Source organism: Panthera tigris, chromosome B3, assembly GCF_018350195.1.
Source record: "Panthera tigris isolate Pti1 chromosome B3, P.tigris_Pti1_mat1.1, whole genome shotgun sequence".
Lineage (NCBI taxonomy): Eukaryota > Metazoa > Chordata > Mammalia > Carnivora > Felidae > Panthera > Panthera tigris.
The window spans coordinates 42079050-42095120 of record NC_056665.1 but is presented as its reverse complement, the minus strand read 5'-3'; the positions used below and the strand labels follow the sequence as shown (position 1 = coordinate 42095120).

Genomic DNA, 16071 nt, shown 5'->3' with positions numbered 1-16071 from the left:
GCAGGGCAAACCCAGATTGCCCATCTCCTTTGCGGGGGTTGAGGCAGAAGCTGGAAGCAGTGCCAGTCGGTATCATGTGTTACTTGAAACTTCATTCATCATTGGTGTATTATGGGTTTTATTTATAGTTATTTTAGGCTGTCATCAGAAGTGGCAGTTAGACCCTTTCTCCAAATGATGAGTGGAAAACGGTTCAGAGAGGGAAAACAGACTAGCTTAGCACCAAGTCTAAAAAGAACAGTTTTTAAAACCCCAGAACACGAAGGTAGTAAGAGAAGTCACCGTGAAATTAATTGTTAGGAATTGTTGAGCATTTGCTATGAGTCAGTTGTGCTCTACATGTATTTATAATGTACTTATAACAACCCTATCAGGTAGGAGGGAAGGCAGGTTCAGAAAATGAATTGCTCCAAAGGTTATGTCCTCAGAATGCCTGAAAGGCCAAAAGGCAAAATACAAACTGAGTAAAGACCTCCCCTTTCCCTTCCCTTCTCTTCTCCCCCTTTGTACCCCAGTAGAACCTCAAGCTCCTGAGACACATTAGATCAATCAGAACAAAACAAGAGCCTCACATGTTCTGCTGAGCACAGGAAGCAGGCATCAAGAGAGCCAGCCCAAAACGTGGCCTTTCCCCAGAGGCACTTCCCCAGACCTCCAACTTTTTAAAAGAGAAGCTCTGCAGGAGATCACCAAACAGGAAAAATACCAGCAAAAGGGTGCTTGGGCCTTTCCCAAAGCTACCAGAAAGTCAAGATGAGGATAGGTCTATCCTCTGCTAGGGCTTAGTGGACAGTCCAGGAAGGACAGCTCCTGAGGGCTGGTGGTGAGCTGGCCAGTGCTTTCTTACAGTGAAGGGGAGCAGGGAAAAGGGCACACCGTACAGAGGATGAGAAGACAGATTCAGCAATCATTTAAGCAGAGCAGATTCTCTGTTTGCACATCTGGTGCTCTTTTCACCAGCACTGCTTTGCTAAGAGCCTCTTTGCAAAATGCTGGAAATGCCATTTGCATCCGTATGTGCACAAGTAGATGTCACAACAAACTACGGATGCAGGTTGAGGGGTGAAGGCAGAGCAGACAAATAACAACCCATGGCCTTGAACGGGGCAGGAGCCAGTGTATAGATGTGTGTTTCTTCCTCCCGGAGGAACCCAGAACGGACAGTTACTGATGTAGATGCTTACTCCATGCATTTCTCCTTCCCCAACCATGTAAATTGCCCTCTGGCTGAACTCTAGAACTTGGAAGACTCGTTTTGAATGGATACATTCATTCAGCAAACATTTATCATGTAGTCTACGCTGCCTGATTGTATACTCGAGAGACCACATTAGTGGAATAAAACACAGTCCGTGTCCTGGAGGAAATGTCAGGCGGCTAGGCTTCAGTTAACTGGGGTCTGTTTCCCGTAGCCCAGGCTAGCATTTCCCGTGGAGTAGCCCACTTCCATTAGAAATGAGACCTATTGAAACACAATCTGCATCTTGAACCAGATCATCGGGTGATTCTGAGCAAGGGCTGCCCGTTTATTAGCCTGTTTAATGAAAGCATTTTCTTAAGTTCCCTGTGCCCTGGGTCTCGGGGTTCTTCAGGCTCTCCTTGTAGCGTCCATGTGACTGTCCTCATTGCCCGCCATCCCCCAGCTACAGCGGGATTTGTTCTGTTGACAAATCCTGCAATTTCGTTGTGATCCTTTTATGTAGGAAGATCCTTTGAAGACCAAGCCACTTTGTTTCTTTCCTTTTCTGCAACACGCTTGAGCATGCGCCCTCCTCCTCTTGTAGCTCTCACCGCCCTTCCCCCAGATGCCGTCACAGGTGCTGGTGAGAGCCAAGGAGACGGCAGCATGGACAGGGACACTTAGGCATTTCCGAGTGTCCTTGGCTTGGGGAGAATCCCACCTTGTAGGCTAGAAGTTGTGTGTGGTATGAAGAAGTGCCCAGTGTTGATGTTTATGTCCAGCAGGAGAGAAAAGATGGGCAGTTAGTGATAAACCTGGCCTACAATGTCTAGACATTAGCCCTCTGTCCCTGTTGTCATCCCGTTCGGCTTTATTAAGCCTTTCTTGGGAAACTAGTACTTTTTAGTCAGAGCAAGTGTCTCCCAGACAGGAGGCTTTCTGCCATGTTCGTTTGAAAACATCGAGATGTTATGGAAAGAAAAACAAAAATTCATCAGCAGGCATTATACCAGTTGCCACTGCAAGAAAAATCTGTGGGTGTCAAAAATATTTCCAAGCTGAATATCTGTTTCAAGTATGTGTTCTACAAAAAAACTTCACGGCAGCAGGAGACGTGGTAGAGGCCTTTGAAATTAGTTTTAATAGGATGATTCTGTAAGATCTAGCCATGGCTTAGAGTTAGCACTTAATTGGAAGAAAACTCCATTTTTGTGGATCCTAAAATTTGAGAAAGCAGAAATCGGATGGGGTACTTCACACTATGCATGGACTCACCTTGGAGGCCGCCTAAGATCAGGATCTGGGACCCATTCAGAAGCCCCCATGGGTTTCTGTTTCCCCTGCCACAGTGGAGGGGGCTCCCTTGGGGCTCACAAATTACATGATTTCCCTGGTGCTTTAATCTGTTAGATACTTGAGTTTCTTTTGTAGAATGAATTTCCAAAAAAGTTCTTAATTCGAGGTCACTGACTAGATAACTACTGATATCAGAGCCTAATGCAATTTCTTTGGGGCCTACGTATGATAGTACCTTTTATGCCAGTGTCTTTCGATGAGTTGTTTTTCTATTTCAGTAAATAAATGTTATACTCCACCACTACTATAAGCTCCCTTACTCCAAAATGAATCCACTGCAACTGAATCCACTTCTGTCCTGAATGCTCCTAGAGCAAGACTTGGTCAGATAAGAAAGAATGTATGGCTTCTCAGAACTTCTAAAATGCTGGCGTCATTCTCTGGATTCACCAGACGTGCCCTGAAATGTTATTTTGATAACATGACTTGTATAAAATAAAAATGAGCTTGGAATCTCTCATAGTTCAAGATGTGGTCATAAAGAATGGGGAACGGAAAAAAAATTGTACCTATGTATCCATCCTGTCTGATGTTCCATATGGGACCATTAGCGACCAACTTTGAGCCTCTGGTACGAAGTTAGTCATCTCTGATGCCCAGAGGGGTGACCAGGCTAGTAAGAACAGATCCTCATGGAGTCCGAGAGATGGAGAATCTTAATTGCAGCCCTGTGACCTCATCCCAACACTCTAGCTCCCTGAGTCTGCTTTCTCACTGTGAATATAAGAATGAATATAACTACAGTGTAAGATTTGTTTTCCTCTTTCTCAGAATTAAACAAGCATTGGAAGTGGAAATGCCTCACAAAACATTTGGCACATGGTAGGCACTCTTAAAGACGTTTTGCTGTTGCACAGCATTGCAGATACACCTGATGATGCTGCCTTGTACACTTAAAATCGGTTCAGAGGGTGAATGGCATGTATATTTTAACACACAAAGAAAAGTATTGCTATACCTGACCCTCACTGCAGTGCCTGAAAGGTACCAGCCACACCTTTAACTTTCCTTAACCAAAGGGGGACTTAACCGTACTCAGGTGCACAGAACATTAGTGGTGAGAGGACCATGGAGGGCATCCAGCGTGACCACCCCAAATTGTGAGACTGCATCCCAGCCAGCCTGGGATCAAGGTCCTTATGCTTGCCCCACTTAGCAGAGCTTCTCTTCAGCTTCCAGGGCTGTTCTGGCCTGTTGCTGGTGAACTTAGAGCAGGGCCCTCCTAGCTTCATAACACCTGCACAGTCATGGCCGGAGGTCTTCCCCAGATGGAGCCGGGCCTCACATTCCCAGGGGGCTGAACAAGCTCCACCTCGATGTCATGTCACCTGGATTTCTTTCCCCCCTTTGGTGAGCTGTGGCCAGTAAGTCACTCCTTCTGCTCAGCCGCAGAAGATGCAAATACGGTTTTGCTTTTGTTTTTACCCAAGAAAAATAAGGCTTTTCACCACTCCTAGCCACCTCATCATTGTTTCAACCCATTTTTGAGCCTTAAGGTCTGGAAGAGGATTCCACCACCCACTCTTGAGATTTTGATTACCGATTATTTAAATTTCGGTTATTGATGCCAATGGAGCAATTTGAGCGTAGGTTATTCACGGTGAATTTACATCCTGTTAAAGAGTCTGGTCTGGAAAAATAGTCTTAGAATTTCCTGATTTGAAATTTGTGTAGAATGTCAATGCTAGCAGCTTGTACCTTTTAGAATCGGGGAAGGGGGGGAGGCAGCAGATGGAGATTTGGGGCAGCTTAGGCCTACCTGCCCTGGGTGTGGTTTGTCAGCCAAAAGACATAAATGGATGAAGAGCCAGGTGATGGAGCAGTAAGTCGTTGGGCAAAAAAGCGCCCTTTGTGGATGTGAATGGCATGTGACGCCATTTTCTTTTGTTATAGCAAGCAGATGAGACCCTGGATTTTGAAGAACAGATTTTGGAAGCTGCTAAATCCATTGCCGCTGCCACGAGTGCCCTGGTCAAATCGGCCTCGGCAGCCCAGAGGGAGCTGGTGGCCCAAGGAAAGGTGGGTAAACCCCTCTGGCCACGTGCTGGAACATTGCCACAGCAAGAGCCTCTGAGGGCTGAGGGAAAGATGTGAACGCTCGTGGCCCGCACTGAGGAAACCAGCGCTGCGTCCTCCCTCACTGGATGGCTCGTCTTTGCCCCATCTGACTGAAAACTCTGTTCGCTTAAGCCTGACCTCCAGAAGGACGGGTTTGGCTGCTGGGCCTCTCATCTGCTTCTTGTTAAGGAAAGCGTCCCATTCCAGACAGTGATCAGGGCCTGAACAAGACGTTTATATTCCCACTGTAGATTAAGCTATTTAAAGATGTGAACTGTCATATTTTCCTAGCGGATGGCTGGAGGAGCACCGTGGTCAGGGACTTTATATAATACAGTTTCCACCTCCAACGTCTCAATCCATTTTGGAGGACTGCTGAGCTAAATGCCGTCCAACTCTGCAGTTAGCATTTTCCTGAGCCCATTGATCAAAAAAGGCCAGTCTGGTTTCAAATCTGAGATTTCTTTTATCTGCTTCATCCCTAGTAACCCATTCCATCCTCATTAGCATGAAAGCATAGTTCTGTTTCAGTGACCCAAAGGATTGTTAGTATATTAGAGTACTCCTGGATATAAGAGGGTCTTACAGTTTAGAATACCCCTGGTGTGGGGCGCCTGGGTGGCGCAGTCGGTTAAGCGTCCGACTTCAGCCAGGTCACGATCTCGCGGTCCGTGAGTTCGAGCCCCGCGTCAGGCTCTGGGCTGATGGCTCGGAGCCTGGAGCCTGTTTCCGATTCTGTGTCTCCCTCTCTCTCTGCCCCTCCCCCGTTCATGCTCTGTCTCTCTCTGTCCCAAAAATAAATAAGAAACGTAGAATACCCCTGGTGGTGCTCCCATACAACATGGAATGACTCCATCCAAATCGCGCCTTGCAGACAGCCTCTCAAATATAGAGGCACTACAGAAATCCTGTCAGGTTGTGGGTTTGGGGAATTTCGTCACCATCATTTTCAATTATTTCTGCCTAATATTAAAAGGCCTTTGCCATCAGTGTATAGGTAGATGGATAGGATTGCACCCTGACCTGAGAAAACTTGTAATATAGACAGGAAGTTAGGTCCAACGAGTGGCCATCTGTCTTCCTCCATGAAGTGGCTTGTGAGCTAAGCCTTGTCGTAGTCCAGACCACAGACTTCGGCTCCTCTTTCTAAACCATCGTGTGTTCTATTGCTCATTATTGACATATGTATTTCTCTCCAGCCAGTATGTGGTCTGTCCCTTTGTGCTTTTCCCTTATGCTCTGTAGATATAGCAGAGTGTTGACCTTATTTAATCAAGTACTTGTTGACCCATCAATATGTAAAGACTAGAAATGGATCAATTTTAAGATTTTAGGAATATCTTACCTACAAATTTCAGTCTCTTGATAAAGGGCTGACTGTGCACCAGATTGCTAGGTACTAAGAGAACCTAACTTGTTGACACGTTGAGAAAGTTGGTAAAGGAGGCACCCCTGGACTTGAGTAAGCTATAGGCTTATAGACAGGACCTTGGGGTTTTATCTGATGTTCACCGAGCCCTGGTATGGTGCCTAATAATTGCTGGCAGATCCCTAATTTCATATTCAAATTGAGGTTTGAGATCTCCTCTCTGACCTCTCCAGGCACCTCCCGCCATGTAAAGGTATGTAAAGGTATCCTCCCGTAGCCATTCCCTCTACATCTGGACAGAAAATGTTTCACTTCTTCGTATAATTTCTAAATCAAAGCAGAGATCATCTTACATCTAGCTTCCTACTTCTCTCCCCACCCCTGACAAAATAGTCTGTATTTCCTTAAGACCAAGGTCTGCACTCCACCATACTAAAGGAAGGGCACTATCTTTTTTTTTTTTTTCCCCCATCATCTGCCAGAAAGTCACAGCATGGCCTGAGGGTCAATGATCAGGAGAGATGTAAGTTTCCCTTGGCCCTTGAAAGAAGAGGGCTCAGTGGCTCCCATGTTTGAAATGGAGAAAGGTCAGCAGAGGAAATAAGCATGTAAGGACAGCCCCAGTCCATCACTCCTGAGCAGTTTTCCCAGAAACTAAAGGGAGACCATTCTGAGCCTTTCAGATTAAGTCACTGTGGTGCCGTGGACCGCAGGCAGTCTCCGAATGGCAGAATCCCACATGAGAAAGGGTGTTCCCTTCTCACGCCGGTGGTGCTGTGTGTCCGAGGAGATGTCGTTCTCTCCAGTTCCAAAGCAGGGTAGAGTCTGAGGGGCTGCAGATGACCCTGCACCTTCCGGCTCTCATTACGGATTTCTACGCTCTCTAGGTGGGCTCCATCCCCGCCAATGCTGCGGATGACGGACAGTGGTCGCAGGGGCTGATTTCTGCCGTGAGTCACCTTCTCCTTCCTTCCCATTTGCTTTTTGGGTCCCCTGAGGGAGTTTTGGGCCTTGGGTCACTTCTCTGTCAACTGTCCCCAGGCCCGGATGGTGGCAGCTGCAACCAGCAGTCTCTGTGAGGCGGCCAATGCCTCTGTTCAGGGACATGCCAGTGAAGAGAAGCTCATCTCATCTGCCAAGCAGGTCGCTGCTTCCACGGCTCAGCTGCTCGTGGCCTGCAAGGTGAAGGCCGACCAGGATTCAGAGGCCATGAGGCGGCTACAGGTAATGGTCACTGATGCTGGTGGGAAAATACTCCTGTTGGAGCGGGTAAGTGTCGCCAACGGGGACAGTCTCACTTCCTTGGCATGACCCACCAGGCCTTCCATCGGCTACCGCTGTCCCACTTTTCTCATTTTTACCACGTACGGCCATGCATCCTACAGCTGCTGCCCCAGCAGACTGACATTGTCCATGTGTGCCTTCTGGTCTCATGAGTTGGGGCCCTCTCTCACCTAGAATGTCCCAGCCCCTCCCCACCAGCCCAACCTGCTCGTTCTTCATGACTCCTCACCAGAGTCCCCTCTTCTAGAAAGCCCTCCCTGACCTCCTGCATGTCAGGCAGTCATTCCCTCCTCTATCCTGCCAGAGCCCCTGGCCAGACCACTCTTGGGGTTCCTGTCACCTGATACCACCGTATTTATTTTTATATCTATCTTTCGGGAGGCTGTGAACTCCTTAGGCACAGGCACCACATCTTTATCTTTGCCTCTGTCACACCCGAGATGGTGCCTATTCAAGAGGGGGCCCTCCTCCACTGTTGGCAAAAGAAAGCAGAGAAAGGACTGAGGCATTTATATGTGACTGTGGCTAAGGTTTCCCAGAGCCCAAAGGACATGGTTATTATGTAGGTTATAATCCAGTCTCTCCCAGTGCATATACATTTTCCTGATTGTTTTAATTACAGAAGTGTTTTAAACACAGCGAAGGAAATGGTTGAATGAAAAAATCACATAGCCTCGACATCTTCCCATGTCAAATGTTATCATTTTTTTCTCTTCCTGTTTTATGTCTATACAAGATAGTTGTGTCTACTTGTAATCATAGCAAGAGACATTCTGCTTTTTTTCACGTAACATTTTATCATACGTGTCTCTTTACTTGAAGACAAGGCGTCATAATTTCTCTATGCAAAGCTAACTGGTCCATTCTTCATGAGTCTCATTTTTAATGATTGCATGATATTACATCAACTGATTATGCCAGAATTTCCTTATGCCTTGGACGTTTTGTTTCCAGTTTCCTAGATTTTCCAGGTATTTAGAATATAGACTATTTCTGTTGCTGAAAAAAAGTGTTTATACGTCATGAATAAACTCATAAATGGCAGAAGTATGAGAACAATTTCACCAAAACCCAGAACTCTAATTTTATTTTGCAAGTCCTAACATGTATTTCTGTTGTTGGGTTCTCCTGAGTCTCTCTCTCACCCACCTCCCTTTACCTTCATCTGACCCCTGGACTAACCCAGGGGGGAAATGGGGAGCTTCATGTTGATGACATGTGGTTTGTGGGTTTGGGGGACACTTCTGGCAAAAGCATCCTGAGTTAAGAGAGACCTGGGTTCAAGTCCTGCCTCTGCCATGTATGAAGTATGTGATCTTAACACAGATGACTCAAAACCTTTCAGGCCTTAGTTTGCCTCAGCTATAAAATGTGGATAGAGATACCTCACTGGCTCTTAGGAAGGTCAAGAGATGTGAATGTGCTTTTCTAACCCCCAAGGACTTACACAGACAGAGCACAGCATCACTCTCTTTGTCATCATTGCTGATTTAACTGGATGCTGCAGTGTCCTATCTGAGTCCCTTGCAGTGACCCAGAGGTCCCATGGGGCTAGACTGATCTGTAGTCAAATCCCATCTCTGTAACATACTAGCTGCAGGGTCTGAGGTAAGTTACTCGACCCCATTTCCTGCCTCAGAAAAGTGCACTGATGACCTCTAAACTCAGAAAGCTATTTTGAGACCAGGTTTGTCATATATATTAATTGGCTTCCCCTTCTCTTCTTGTGCAAAAGCCCTCATAGTCCCTGTTGGTGACTTGAGATCACCAGCCAGATGAGCTAGTTCGCTTTGAGAAAAACTCAACTTTCTGATGGCTAATCCCCACACACAAGCCCTTGACCCAGAGGTGGCCTGGGCAAGGAATATGGGAGTCTTAATGCAGCTTTGACCACCCTTCGAAGAAAATTCCAAACCTCAGGGGGCAGAGGACAAGTCCCCAGGGCCATGCTTCATGAGCATTAAAAGTAAGCCAGTATGAGTTCACATCAAAAAGCTTTTCTTTACCTGTCTCTAGCAATTGCCCCATCCTTGAGCACTTGGCATAAAGCCCAGCTGTGACTCGGAAGATATACCTGTCGAGGCCCTAGTTACTGTGGGGCTCCCAGCCTTCCCATGCAGGGATAGGTTGTGCTTTCCTAGCCCATCATTCCCTCAAGAAGCATTCAGCAAGTGCCACCCCTGGGCATCCAGTGTGCCAAGTACTAGGGATGCAGAGAGAACGGTCACAGCCCCTGCCCCCAAATGACTCACTGTCCAGGAAGGGAGAGGCAACCCCAAGTGTGGAAATGGCCACAAAGAAGCGAGTGCAGAGCACGCAGGGAGCACTGTGAGTAGGTGTTGGTAAGGCCAAGGCAGACAGGAAGAGTGCTATCTGAACCACATCTTTGAGTTTTTTTAATTGGATGGGGCAGTGGGAGATAGTTTTCTAGACCAAGGAGATGACCACTGGGCATGCTTCTATTAACACGTTTCACATTGCTACCATCATTTGTGTACATAATTTTAATTCTCCCTCAAAAGTATGTGTTCTGGGCGCCCGGGTGGCTCAGTCGGTTGAGCGGCCAACTTTGGCTCAGGTCATGATCTCACAGCTCATGAGTTCGAGCCCCGTGTCGGGCTCTGTGCTGACGGCTCGGAGCCTGGAGCCTACCTCGGGTTCTGTGTCTCCCTCTCTCTCAGCCCCTAACCCACTCGCATTCTGTCTCTGTCTCTCTCGAAAATAAATAAACATTAAAAAAAATTTTTTTTTAATAGTAAAAGATAAAAAAAAGTATGTGTTCTTTGGGAGCCAGGAACTATATCTCATTTATCTGTGAATGAGCGAAGGTTAGGTAGGTGCCAGCATTGGTAGAATCGTTGGACAGCTGGACAGACAGATGGATACTTGCTAAAGAGAAATTCTGTGTTATAATTGGATGATAAGCCATTCATAATCCCATGAATTGTACTCTCATGTCTATTCTTGGTGAATCCAAATTGGCTGTTTCTAATGATATAATGTATGCTTTTCCCCCCTCTCCAGGCAGCAGGAAATGCTGTGAAAAGAGCCTCAGATAATCTTGTTCGTGCAGCCCAGAAGGCAGCATTTGGCAAAGCTGACGATGACGATGTTGTAGTGAAAACAAAGTTTGTAGGGGGCATTGCTCAGGTTTGTGATTAAATCTAGACAGTGTTTACTCCCGAGATGGGCCTTTTGTTATTACAGAGACTCAAAGTAACAATGACTTCAACAGGATGGAAGTGTATTTCTCCTTTGGGAAACAATTGTGGGTGTAGGCAATCTGTGGATGGTGTGCTGGTTCCTTTGTGTGTCATCCCCAGGTTCCATCTGCCTTATTCCCCCCACCATCCCTGAGATGTTGCCTTGGCCATTTGCTCCAAAATGGGTCAGTAACCACCCTTGCTTCCCAGCCATCAGAAAGGGAGAAAGAAGGGACCACAAGACCCTGAAGTCGCGTCCCTTGCTCCCGCTCACATACCATTGGTCAGCCTTTAGTCACATGGCCAACCAACCCGGTGCAAAGGATTCTGGAAAATGTAGTATTCTTTTCTGAGTACCCCTGTGGCTAGGTAAAAATCAGGGATTCTGTTACAGAAAGGGGGAAGAAGAGAGAGTGAAAGGCAGTAGTATTATTTAAATAAAACGACGAATTTGGAAATACTACCCACTTCACATATTTGGCCCTACAGAGAGAATGAACGATAACCCCTTCCCACAACTTTTATAAGAGCAGCTGGGCTTCAGACTCACACAGGATTGCATTCTTGTGCATGGTAGTGAGGAGCGAACTTCAGGAAATCAGGCCTGCCGTTTAGGGTACGTGCTAATACAAATCCATTATACATGATCGGTTTTCTTATCAATGCCCAGAAGTTACTCATCCCCATGCATTCCTCAGCTCTTCCCAAACCACTCCCAGTAGACATACACTGGGTGCAATTTTTATCAGAATCGATTTCTTGATGTGCTAGTTCCATGAGAAGTTCCATGAGGAAAAGTCACTGATCGGATAAGGTGGGAAATACTGCCCTCTATATCTCCACCTTGGACTAGCACAGTGATGGTTAGTAGAGGCTCTGAAAGGGCCCACAGGAAAGTACGCTGTTTGGCTTTCTTGAACACTTACTTACCTTTTTCACCTGTTATCTATTAAGTGATACTCCTCAGATCATATCTTAGAAACATGAAACAAATATATGAAAGCTGTCAATTGGTTAAGGACTCCAGCTTTAGCTTCAGCATCACTTGGCCAAGTCCTGCTCCACTAGCTGGGTGTTAAGGAAGGTAGACCCACATCTCTCAGTTTCTAGTTACTCGTTGGAAAAATGGGACATTCAATAAGGACTTCACCGTGTTGTCACGAGGATGATGGGACGCTCCGTGCAAAGTGTTTACACAGCATCTGGTGCATAGTAGGGATGCAGTAGATGTTTGCTGTTAAATCATTGGCCAGAAGCCACTTAATTTTCTTGGGTCATTTGGATCTCAAAAACCTAACTGTGGCCCATAGGCTGGTCTCCAGCACTAAGATACTTAGTACCATTGTACGGCTGTGTATAGCAGAAGCTATGGGAACTTATGAGACAAGCAGTAGAGTTGGGAGGGCAGTTTCCTGGAGAGTTCTAGATTCGTCCAGCTTGTCATTTTTCCTTCTAGATCATTGCCGCCCAGGAAGAGATGTTGAAAAAAGAACGAGAACTGGAAGAAGCGAGGAAAAAACTGGCCCAGATCCGCCAACAGCAGTATAAATTCCTACCCACTGAGCTGCGGGAGGATGAAGGCTAAGGCCAGAGCCAAGATGGCGTGCCCCAGGGAACGACTTTGCAAATAGTGTTCTTGAGAAGCTGGGACTTACCTGGAAACTGCCTGCCTCCCCTGGGGCCAACGCAGAGCCCTGAGTGCTCATTCTCACGTCTCTGTCCTGTCGGGCACCGGCTGCATGATCGTGATGTCACACGGTACAGTGTCCCACCCACAGCTCCTTCGCCACCTCCCCTCATGCCTCACCGTATCTCAGGAGAGAGGGGCGCACGTTTCGTGAACTGTTACCAAAAAAAAAGAGAAGTCAGTATTATGTCGTTCTCAGACACTTTTGCTTTTGTTGGTCCTTCTCTAGGCCTGCTCCTGGGCCTTCTGTGAAATCTTAAGAGGAAACAAAAATAATGGCTTGGGGGAAAGCATTGATATCCTAGAGATTATTCTCCCTCTCAGGAGAAGATGGAGGTTGGAGTTGGACATGGCTAATAAAAGCTAGAAACGTAAACCAGTGTGGACTCCAGGAGGGCCACTGCCGTCCTTCTGTATCTCAAGCACTGGCTCACCCAGAGGATGGAGAATTCCTGCTCCCATTTGCACGCTTTCTTGCCTCAGTGTGTAAGCTCCTTGTACAATCTAGATCCGTCTTGTATTCTGTGGCCCAAAAAAACTGAACGATTATCTTTTTCCTCCGTAATCCAAAGGGCAGAAGTATGGGGGACTGTCAGGGCTCGGTGAGCAGAGGCTGGAATAAAATGTGTGGGCTCCTTACTCTGCAGAGACTTTTTCAGTTCATACAAGTCCCATGGCCTCTGATGACAAACCCATGTCCTCCGATGACAGTCCACTCAACACCCCCTCCGAAGCATCCGAGGTGGGGATTCAGCTAGAATAAAGCACTTCCTTGGTGACTGCCAGGTCCTTCCCGGGGTCCTCTGCTCTCAAAATGGTTAGATTTCAGAACTGCAAGGCATCTGTTTCAAAATCTGTCCCCTGCCCTCCATCCCAAGGTGCAAATTTGTTCTGTGTCTTAATATTCTTACAATCTAGATGCAAACTAAAATCAGTGTGAACCTTTAACAAGTAGACTTGCTCACTCTCGCATCTTTCAAGGGAAGGTATATGGTACATCCAGAGTACATCTTCCTGATGCTGCACCTCCCAAATTTCGTATTATTTTCCCTCCTCTCTTTTTTTGCTCTCCTTTCAGATCCCTTTCTTTAAAAGGGCATTTTAAGGCCTTGAATTTACCTTTAATCTGACTCTTTAATCAGAACAGTACATGAAGGACGAATGACTCGTGGAATAGATCCGAACGCCAGGTAGCCAGCGTCCGTGAGAGAATTCATGAGGGGAAGACGATGGTAACGGACATCCATGGGTTTCAAAGCTGATAACCGGTGAAGGCGGCCATCCTCCACTTCTCTATAGTAATGTGGCGTCATGTCTCCTATTTCATCCACAGGATGGCTTCAGTGTCCCACCCAGGGTCAATATTGACGCTTGGATCCTCAAAAGGCATCACTTTTAGACCTTGCCCCCTGGTCCTACTTTAATAGACTCTAGCCTGTGGCATAATTTTAAAATTTAATTAAACCTCTGACCGTTGCCCGTATTTATTAGAGACTTGTAAGCACTATACATCAAATTTGTTTCCAGACAAGTGGAAAGTTAGAGGAAATACAGTACAAATAAAAAGCGGAGAGAGTGTAGGGCACTGGGGGGGGGATGTGGGTACCAGCTCTGAAGAGGAGGGAGCAACAGAGCCCTGGCCTCTCAGGAAGAAGCTCACACACTCTTGGTTCTCCCTGAGTGTAGCTAGTACAACTCTTCCTCCCTGCCCTGGGCTGTACCCTCTCAGACCTCAGGATGAAAACTGAGGGCCCCCTGGACTTGGCAGGGGTGAGGGTTCTCCCTGAAAGATGTTCCCTGGACAGGCACAGGGTGCTTTCTGAGACTCTTAATCAGACCCAAAGGCTCAGAGTCAAGGTGTGTTAATGGCCTCATGTAGCAGGACCCAGGGAGCCCCTCCATGGCCCACCCTCCCCATATTTTCTTCCAGGCTGTTTGGTTCCCTCTCCTCTTCCCACCTGTCCTCTGTCACATCCCGGCGTCCCAGAAGTGAGGCAAGAGCAGACAGGGAGTTCTCTGTCCCTGCCTCAGTCATTGAAAACCTCTATTGCGTTCGATACAGAAAACCCTTCAGAGAGAGGCAGCGAAGAGGCCTGTCGTTTACAACTTGAGAGAACAGGCATGAAACCAAGCTTGTTCTTGTATGACCTATAGAAATACACTCTTGTCTCAAGTGTTCTGCTGCTAGGAGCTTTGGGGAAGTTGGTTCCCAGTTATCATTATCACCGGGTGTGGTGCTGGTTTTTCACCTGTCCCTTCCTCGTCCACACTGCAGACGTATGTGTGTGCATGACCTTGTGGCTGCCTTCATCTCTTCCCATTTCATCAAATGGTTGAAAGACTGTGCTTCAGGAGTTATTTAGTAGACTCTACAGCACATGACCCCAAATGGCATTGAGGGGGCTTCTGGTTCTTCTTCAAAAGGAGCTAAGGCAGATGTGACTTGTGTTTGGGGTGTGAGCCTTCATTGAGGAGCCTCTAACAAGAAGATGGTTTCAGGGTAAAAATGGTCCCAGGCCTGGAGCATAGAAATGCTTCTGTCCCTGTGAAGGGAAAGCAGGTGTCTGCCCCATGAGGGGAACTGGCACTGGGCTTCGAAGCTTTCAGCTGATCTTTGCGCCCCAAAATTTCTATTTCAGAAGGTCAAGAAAGGAACCTGAACTGGACTTAAGAACTGCTCGTTGATTTGGGAGTTCAGATTTTGTTTGGTTCTGCCTTTCAAAAGTCTTGGAGTGTAAGGATGCTTAAAGCCACATTCAGTTAAGCAGCCAGCCCTTATTTAGACTGGCGGTGCCCCAGCAGGTCAGTGTGAGTGGAACCTTGAGTCCTGGGCGGCTGTGCAGTCAGGTGTCATGGGGACCCCAGGCCACCTACTGAGGAGCCACGTGGTCTTGAAGGATGAGCCACCTGAACCACTGCAAATGCTTTATCACAAATACCCTTAGGGCTTCTCAGAGGCTTTCCCTGTGTGCTTTTTGGGTGTTTCGTCAGTCCGTGAGTTTGTAGTAACCAAAGCCTATTCTAAGTTTATCAATGTATTAGTACCAAATTTCACCATCCCCCAAGGCAATGAACCCCACCACCAAAGTAATCCCAAGGCCGAAACCTCATGCAGGAACCAGGCTGCAGGACAATGGTGGTAAGCAAGCTGTGGTCTCCACTCCCCGGGGACTTGAGGACCTCCCACTGATAGGCCACCTCCTCCTCCTCCTCAGCAGTGAACCCTCACATCTCCCCAAGCTCTGAGGTTCTGGGTCATGGCAGAGCCTCAGGGGATTCTGGCTTTGAGACCCCAGGACAGACTATGAGCATGTTCAGTTCTCAGACTCATGGAGGAACTGTCCCCGCTGCTGACCAAGGGAGTAGCCACCTCTGAGACCCTTAGGGGAATGCAAGGAGTTGGGGACAAATGTTCCCTTCAGGCTAAGAGGCAAATAGAATTCAGAAACCCAAAGATCTTAACAGCTGTGCTAGGGGCTCGGGTTCCAACTCCCCAAGGTCTCTTCCAAGTGCTGGCCTCCCCAGTAGGGGGCCTCAGGGGAAAGGTGTCTTCGTCCACAAGCAAGGTTCTACCACCTTTAAAAGTCCCTGAGATGACAACTCCGTCTTTCTGAGCGTCTGCTTGGTATGTTTATGGTCATTAGGAACAGGCATGTGACAGAGCTTCTGGTGACTCTGAAAAACACAATGAAGGGACATTTCTGTACAAGAGGTTGGGATTTGGCCTTCCTCTGGGCCCTGCTCGGCCTTCCCGTAAGCGTCAGCCTCTCCTTGTTCCACAGTGCATGAGTGTGGGTCTCCCTCCACCACCTTCCCACCTGGCTGCAAAATCTAGGAGCAAACAGGAAAGTTAAGCTCTGCCCTATGTCATAATGTCTTTATTGATCTGGTCACATAAATTATTTTTTTTTAATTCACCAGAAATAAACTTTTA

At 47.2% G+C, this 16071-nt stretch overlaps 1 protein-coding gene across 3 annotated transcripts in view; it reads left to right on the top strand.

Moving 5' to 3' along the window:
• TLN2 (talin 2) overlaps positions 1-12776 on the top strand; it is a 436539-nt gene extending 423763 nt beyond the window's left edge. For all 3 annotated transcript variants that reach the window (XM_042988722.1, XM_042988723.1, XM_042988724.1), the window contains 5 exons: positions 4430-4555; positions 6851-6913; positions 7005-7187; positions 10272-10397; positions 11907-12776. In XM_042988722.1, coding sequence (XP_042844656.1) covers positions 4430-4555; positions 6851-6913; positions 7005-7187; positions 10272-10397; positions 11907-12035 — 627 coding nt within the window. In that variant the 3' untranslated portion in view covers positions 12036-12776. The remainder of the gene's footprint in view (positions 1-4429; positions 4556-6850; positions 6914-7004; positions 7188-10271; positions 10398-11906) is intronic.
• Positions 12777-16071: the final 3295 nt, after the last annotated feature.